At 42.0% G+C, this 8,167-nt stretch overlaps 1 protein-coding gene across 1 annotated transcript; it reads right to left on the bottom strand.

The window, feature by feature from the left end:
- Positions 1 to 4,566: 4,566 nt before the first annotated feature.
- On the bottom strand, positions 4,567 to 5,940 carry LOC123166688 (dormancy-associated protein homolog 3). Its single transcript, XM_044584484.1, has 3 exons — positions 5,562 to 5,940; positions 5,196 to 5,310; positions 4,567 to 4,920 (listed from the first exon to the last, which is right to left on the bottom strand). Exons 1-3 carry the CDS (start codon positions 5,800 to 5,802, stop codon positions 4,893 to 4,895), a joined length of 384 nt encoding a protein of 127 aa, XP_044440419.1. The 5' UTR covers positions 5,803 to 5,940; the 3' UTR covers positions 4,567 to 4,892.
- Between the last annotated feature and the right edge of the window lie 2,227 nt (positions 5,941 to 8,167).

Here is an 8,167-nt window from a genome sequence, read left to right as displayed (position 1 = left end):
ATTGGAACATAGAATTTTTTTAACTTCTGGACCAAATCTGGAAACACGAACATTTTTTCCAAAACCAGAGCATTTCTTTCTAATTCCGGACAAAAATTTCAAACGCGAACATTTTTTCGAAACTCCAAACAAAATTTGAGAATAAAAATAGTTTTAAATTTTCTGAACAAATATTGAAACGGAACATTTTTTTAAACCTTCGGACAATACTTCAAAACATGAACAGTTTTAGAGAAAATTAACAATTTCTAAAAACAGGAACATTTTTTGAACACGAACAGTTTATGAAATCATAACAAATTTTGAGAATGCGAACAATTTTTGAAAGACGAACAATTTCCGAAATAATGAAAGAATTTTGTAAGCAAGAAAATTTTCTGAAATTTCCTGAATATTTTTTAAACACGAACATTTTTTGAAGTTAGAAAAAAATATTTGAAAATTCCAAAAAAAATAAATAGGGAAAACAAAAAGGAAAAGTTAAAAACAAAAAAGTAAAAGAAACAGCATCAGAAAGAAGAAAAATATTTGTCTTAATTTGTGAAAAAAAATGAGAACGATTTTTTTAGTTCTTGATTCTTGTTGAAAAACAAACATTTTTACGAAAGAGTGAAACAAATTTTAAAAACGAGAACATTTTTTGAAGCACGAACATTTTATGAAATCATCAACAAGTTTTGGAAATGAGAACAATTTTTGAAATACAAATTTTTTTTAAACTATGAAAGGATTTTGAAAGCAAGAACATTTTTTGAAAATTTAAGAACACTTTTAAACACTAACATTGTTTGAACATTTATAAAAACTATTAAACACGAGAACTTATCTTGAAATTTGAAACAAATATTTGAAGTTCCAAACAAAAGATACAGAAAAAAAAAGAAAAAAATAAAAAGAAATAGCAACACTAAAAAAAGTGCAGCGAAAACAGAAAAGAAGAGGGAAATTGGTTCAGGGAACCTTCTGGAATGTCCCGAAAGCAGAAAAAACCGGCTGGGAAACTCTAGAAGGTTCCCAAAACCGGAACGCTGAAACAATGTTGATGGCCGGCCCAGGTCAGCGCTTGATCGCTACCTGGTGTGCGAAAGGTCAACAATTGGACGCAGAATGCGTCAAATAGCATTTTCCACAGCGGACAACCGCTCCGCAAGAATCTGTGCGCTAAAAAATACGAATCCTGAAGCCTTTGGTTGAACGATGTTTGACTTAGATGTGAGGTAACTATTTCACATTTACATATGAAATAGTATATCCGTTTTGAGATTGGTTTGTATCGGATCTTCCATCTTTTTCTATTGATCTGATGCCAAATCGATGCTTCCATCTATGTCGTCGGGTTGCAGATTGATCGGATCTTTTTCTTTTTCATTTTTTAGAAATGCCTGTAATTTTATTCGTATTCATAACAATTACAGGTACATTTATTTGGACCTAAGATCGAAGAAAATACAAAGCAACTTCTACAACTAAGAATTACTATGAAATCTGTTGAAAACATCTCTTCGCGGGATCAATCTCTGCTCGAAGAAATAATCCAAAGACTTCGGTAAGAAGGCTGCAATTGAACTGGAGCAAAGATGTCGTCACTCTTTCACCCACACGAACATTACCAATGCTGGTTTTTGAAAGCTCCTTGAGTCGCTCATCCAAAAAGATTGGAAGTATTCATCGATGAATGTACTTGGGCCGGGGATGATTCCCTAGAAGTGCAGGCCATCGAATCACTATATCTTCACCCTGATGTAGATGAAAGATTTTAACTTCACAAAGGATCAGTTCAATAAAAAAAAGCTTGACACAAATAAACTCATCAAATTCGAATAATCAGATCTGCGAAGACAGAAAACTCTCTAACCTCATGGCACCGCCAAAAGAACGAGAGAAAATTTATTCTCACAAAACTTTGATGATCAGTAGACGTTGACAAAGAACATAGAGGTCTTGAAGCTCCGAGGTCTCACAGCTCTAGCGCCAAGATGGCAGCCAAAGGTGAGGGGACCTAAATTTCTCAGATCACGGACGCGAGAAAACACTCGTATATGATATTTTTCTTTTTCGTGTGCCCAGCATGCAGTCACTCCCGTTGGGCTTCCTTTACAGGCAGTGATTCCTGTGCCCAGCACGCAGTCACTTCTCTATTGGAAATCTTATTCATCGCCATCTGCGATGGATAGGGGGGAATCGGGCAGGCGGACCAGCACTCCCTTGCTGCTCCCCACAGGTTCCCACAAAAGGAAAAAAGAAACAATGCACTCACTCGTTCCTGACAGAAAAAAGAGAAGCACCGGGCGGCGAGAAAAACCCAGCTACCTGTTATTACAAATTTAGGGAAAGTTGTGTTTCAAACAGACTTTCAAAAAACTTTAAGAATTTAAAACTACTCAGAAAAATTTAAAAATATTCACAAATTTAGAGAATGTTAGTAATTTAAAAAGCTCAATACTTCTTAAAAAACCATGATTTCTTGAATGAACACGAATATTTTGCAAAATAATTATTAATTAAAAAATAAAACATAAAAAACAATTATTTTTATAAAAAATTCTAAAACCTGACGAAGAGGAAATAAGACAAAAAATAAAAAACTATTTATTGGAAGAAAAACGTACGAAAATAGTAGATATAACATGTCCTGGAGAAAATTACAACAGACCCCTAAAAACATTACAACAAAATAGGAAGAAAACAAAAGTCCTCAATGCTAAGCGAATGAAAGCTAATTGGGAGAGGCCCAGAGGATATCAGAGTGTGCGGTTTGTATGAAAAGACTACTCTTGTTCACTATAAGCGAAGAATAGGAAGTAGCAACTTGTGACTAAATGTCGGGAAATCACACATCCATGGGCTTGTAATTTGGATCGACCTATTCCTTCAGTATTCTTTCATCCTCTCGCGGTCCCCCACCACCGGTTCACAGAATTGTTCTTCTCAGTTTTATTTCCGGAGTAGGATTCTATATCTGATTAACCTTTTTTATTCAATTTTTCTATTACTCTTTGTAAATAAAATCACTTTTCTTATTTTTCTTTTTGATTGTTTAGAAAATGCTCACAAAATTTTAAAAGTTTTCATGGTTTATGAGAATACTAGCACATACGCCCGTGCATTGCAACGACAGATAAAATAGTATGCATTTATAGTCAGTGAAAACTATATGTGCAAGCAAAATCCTGTGTGCACACGAAAAAGGAACATTTAGCTTCTCGGTATCGCCCCGTGTGAAGGAATCAATTCGCTATTTTTCCATTCATTAATCGAGGGCATTTAAGAGTTTTGTTACATCATCATACATCAGAGAAGGTCCATGAGTTATTCAATCTGCTCTTCCTTTCAATCCTTTCAATCAAGGGATTTTAAGGTATGAAGTTTCTGAATATTCTAGGAAACATGAACATTTTTTTCAAATCCTGAACAGTTTTTTGTAAATTATGTGGACATTCGACAAAAACGCGAACAAAATATGAAAGGGTTTAAAATTCACAAACATTTTGAGAAACACCAATTTTTTTATAAATAGTTTTTTAAAATAGGAACATGTGTTGAAAATTTATAAGATTTTTAGGAAATGTTTAACTTTTATACACGAACATTATTTTTAATTTTTAAAATTTCACTGAAATAAGAATATTTTCGGAATTTGGAGTTTTTTTGCCATTTTATTTATAGAAATACCGAACAATTTTGAAAAACAATATTTTTAAAAAAATGGGAAACGTTTTGCATGTAGAATATTTTTCAGAATAGCAACAAAATTTTGGAATTCAGAAGATTTTCCAATTTTTTAAATTCTTAACGAATTTTGAGAATTTTTAATTTATGAAATAAATTCTAAAAAAATAAACTTGGAAGGAAAAAAGAGATAGGGAAAGGAGAATAAAAATAGAAGACACAGCAAAAAGGAAAAATGGGCAAGCCCATTATTGGTTATCCTTTGCGAAATTCTGACTATCTATCGCCCAGTGCGGAAAATAGAGTTTTCATGGACAGAAAAATAAGTGGGCTGGTTTCGCTGGGCACAGCGCGTGGCCCACGTACGAAAATCTTTTTCTAGCAGATAAAGGCATTAGAATTTAGTACCACCTCGGATTGACAAAAACTCTTTTCGGCGGTGAACGGATGAAAAAATTGACGAAACACACCTTCCTTTATTAGTAGGTATAGATATAGATATAGATATAGATATAGATATAGAGGTATAGATATAGATTCATGAAAGTAGAGAAAAATGGTGATGAATCTTGAAAATGTCCGCCTTTCTTAAAAATATTCATATTTTTTTAATGTTCACCTTACAAACTGTTCTTTTTAATTGAAATTATTTCATATTTTTTGACTATGAGGAAACATCCATATTGCTTTTTGGTCTTTCTCAAGCACTTTTGTTTGGCCATCCATAAGCTGGATAGAGGGTAACTTATTTTCGCAGTCACCCGTTATGCCCAAAAGACCCGACCCTTAACCAACTAAGGGGGTGTCTGTTCCATTGGTCGGTATGATTTAGGGTGATTTGTTGCATTTAACTCCAGACACACATGGTACTCAATTACAGTACATGCACAATGATAATAAGAAAACGAAGCATGATTGAACACTTGCATTGCATCCTCATTTCAGCGCTCATCTCCTCCACACACACCAAAAGGTGCCCCATGATGGCAACACATCTCGATTGCCTCAACCGGAGCTACTGCTAACTACATCACATACTTTCGCAGCCCAGAGGGGCGCACAACTACATAAAAAAGAAGAAGAAAGGTGCATCTAATTAACACAACGATTACACAGTAGCAGGTATGCATATGACATGATGAACACACGGCCTCAAACACACCAGCTAAGCTCATCTGCTTCATCGGCATTGGTCCATTATTTCGTACCTTGGGCGTGCTGCTTCATCGGTCCAATGAACTGATCACCACCCTGCAAGCACACCGACCCAGAGTTAGAACGGAACCACCTACCACGGTGAACCGTCTGCCATTATGTTCTTATCTTCTACTCCCTCCGTCCCATAATATAAGAGCGTTTTTTACACTACATTAGTGTCAAAAACGCTCTTATATTGTGGGACGGAGGGAGTATTTTTCTGAATGATTGGTCAGACGTAGTATCCAGTAGGTAGTATCTGTGTGTGGATCATCATTGGTATGGTGCAAGGAGCATGGAGTGAGTGCGAGGGCGACGTTTAAACGCACCAGTCGTACACGGTGGGGCTTCTGGGCCCGACGGCCGTCTCAGGCCGGACGACGTCGACGTTGGCCATCTTGGATTTCCGCCTGAACGCCCTCCAGCCGTCCCTCCTACTGGTAGCTGCAACATAAAGATCAGATAAAACATCAATTTAATGAGAGGAATTTCAGGTTAAACAGCAAATTTCCCGACATCTGTGCGTCTGCGACAGTGGTCACGGATCTGATTCTGTGGCTGCATCGCGCTCGAGGGACAAAGCGACGCATCGCCGATCGAACAGAAGCGATCACGGTCGATCAGCACTACACAGAGTCACAGAAGACCGAACGGAAATCACCGGGAGAGCCCAAGAAACAGAGGAGGAGGCCCACCTGCTGCGAACGGGGAGTCCGGCGCGCTGGCCGGGGACGGCGGCAAGGAGCTTGATTCGCCAGATGGCACCGAGAGAGATGGCGGCCGGGCGATGGTGATGCTGCGGGTCACCGCCGGCGCGACGTCCGTGGCCGCCGCGGTCGAGGGCGAGAAGGAGGAGTACTTGCGGAGCCTGCCGAGGCCGTGGTCCGGCCTGGGGCCGGCGACCGTCTCGTCCCAGAGCTGGTCGAGGAGCCCCATGCTCCGTACAGCACGCAACCGGTTCCGTTCCGACTACCTAGACGTGTCGCCGTCGTCGCTCTTTCTTGGTTGGGAGCCAGAGGGACAGAGAGGGAAGAGCGCGAGTCAGAGTGGCCTTCGGGGCTCCGAGAGGCCGCGGCCGAGAGGTTCTTTATAGAGTAGCAGAGGTGGATGGGGATGAATAATACAGGCGTGCGCTGATTTGCTCGGCGGGATTCGGATCTTCGCTGACGACGTGGAGTGTTGCAGCTCCTGCAACATGCATTTGATGGGTTGGGAACAAGGGTTTTGTGTCCACCAATGCCGGCTACCATGACCACCAACCATCTATGCCGTCTCCAGCAGTGGGGTCTAGTCCTTGATGGCCGGGCCCGGGCTGGGTTGGTTTGCAGAGGGAAAACGAAAGGCTCTTCAAATGAGATGCCCAGAGTTGAAATCTTGCATCGCGGTGATGTTGATTCGTTTCTTTTAGGATAGGCTCGACCTTTAGTTTCCACGGCTGAAATGGAGGACGACGCGGATAATACCGACGAAGAAACAATATTGGGATCTTTTGTTAGCCATGTGGTAAGAAGAAACAAGTGAGAGCTCTGGTGTTGAGTTGCAATGGTCATCCATGTCGCTCTAAAGGCATCCCCAACGGCGACCGGCATATTTCCTCTCGCATCTGTGTGCGGAGAGGGGGCACCGGTCCGTGGACATGGATTCTGAAGGCTGCCATCCAACCTTAGCCGTACACATTTCAAACACTTTTGCAATAAACCGGATGAAATTCATCCAAACATGGGCCGATTCATATAAAAATGACGGATTTCATATAAACATGACGGATTTCATTACATTTACATAAACTAAGTGGTGCTCGTTCGGCTCTTGAGGCATAATTAATACCTAATCTAAATGATCACCGGCACCCGTTCCTCATCTCCGGCCATGAGGATAGTCATAGTGAGAGTAACATATGTAGTAACATAAATGCCACATAAACAAAAATGGTGATGCTGCAAGTGGTTAATGAAGAGAGAGGCAAATAGAGTAACATAATATGTTACCATCACATAGAGCTTCTCAATGCAAAATGAGTCTACAGAGTAATAAATGAAGACATTTATGTTACCACACCTATGACACTACCCGCTATCACTAGTAGAAAAAATGGCTTAATGTGAAGCTCATTAGTCCCGGTTTGTAATTGAACCGGCACTAACGGCTAGGCGGACGACTCTCATTAGTCCTGGTTCGTGGCGAATCTTTAGTACCGGTTCGTGCCACGAACCGGGACTAAAGAGGTGGTGGCAGGCTGGTGTCAGGCTGCGGCCCCACCAACACCTTTAGTCCTGGTTCGTGGCACGAACTGGGACTAGAGATGCACCTTTTTTCCCGTTTTGTATAACCAACCGGGACTAAAGATATCACTATATATAGTGCTTCATCCAGCCCGAGCCGAAGCGCTCCGTTTTTCCCCTCCTCTCTGTTTTCTTCCCCTGTTGCTCGAGCTCACCTCCATTTTTGCCAAAATTTGTCAAGATTTGAAGGCACCCCATCTAGTCCTCGCCATGGGCAGCCCGGCCCGGTCAGCCCGACCCGGCCCGGCCTGAAAAAGCCCGACCCGGCCCGGCCCGACCTTGTCCATGGGCCGGGCTCGGGCCTAGGTTTTGAGCCCGAAGCACGGGCCGGGCCGGGCCCGGGCCCGTCGTTTTCGCCATTTAAGGAAGAAGCCCGGCCCGTGGCCCGAGGCCCGACAAGCTTTTAGCGTGATTGGCCGGGCTCGGGCCCGATTTTTAGGCCCGACAGCCGGGCCGGGCTCGGGCCTGTGTTTTTTGCGTTGGGCTTTGGTTGGCCCGGCCCGAAGCCCGGCCCGGCCCGATGGATGACCAGGTATAACCCCATCCATCCAAGTGATCACAAAGGTTAGCAACTTTATCCTCTCATCTCTCGTTGCTAGATGAGCTCTTGCAACGCTCAATAAGTATAGTGATTTGTGGGTTTTTAGTTTGGGAGGAAATATATGTGGTAGTTTATTTGATTTATATGCAATTTGAGGTCAAAATAACTCTTAGTTTGCATATGTAGGTGTGGTTTACTTAGTGCCTTCCCGTCTCCGTCCTAACCACCGTCGATCGCCCGCACCGTCCCGTCGCCGGCACCAACTAGTAGAAAAAGGCCCATTTGTCCCGGTTCATAAGGCCCATCTGTCCCGGTTGGGGAACCGGGACTAAAGGGTCGTTACTAATGCCCTAGGACTTTAGTCCCGGTTCTTATACAAACCGGGACAGATGGGCCTACACGTGGCCGCTCCAGCGAGCCCAGGCAGGAGGGCCTTTGGTCCCGGTTGGTAGCACCAACCGGGACCAATAAGCTTCCA

The sequence above is a fragment of the Triticum aestivum genome, chromosome 7D, assembly GCF_018294505.1.
Source record: "Triticum aestivum cultivar Chinese Spring chromosome 7D, IWGSC CS RefSeq v2.1, whole genome shotgun sequence".
NCBI classification, from domain to species: Eukaryota; Viridiplantae; Streptophyta; class Magnoliopsida; order Poales; family Poaceae; genus Triticum; species Triticum aestivum.
The sequence above is the reverse complement of the archived record's forward strand: the minus strand, read 5'-3'. Positions and strand labels throughout refer to the sequence as shown.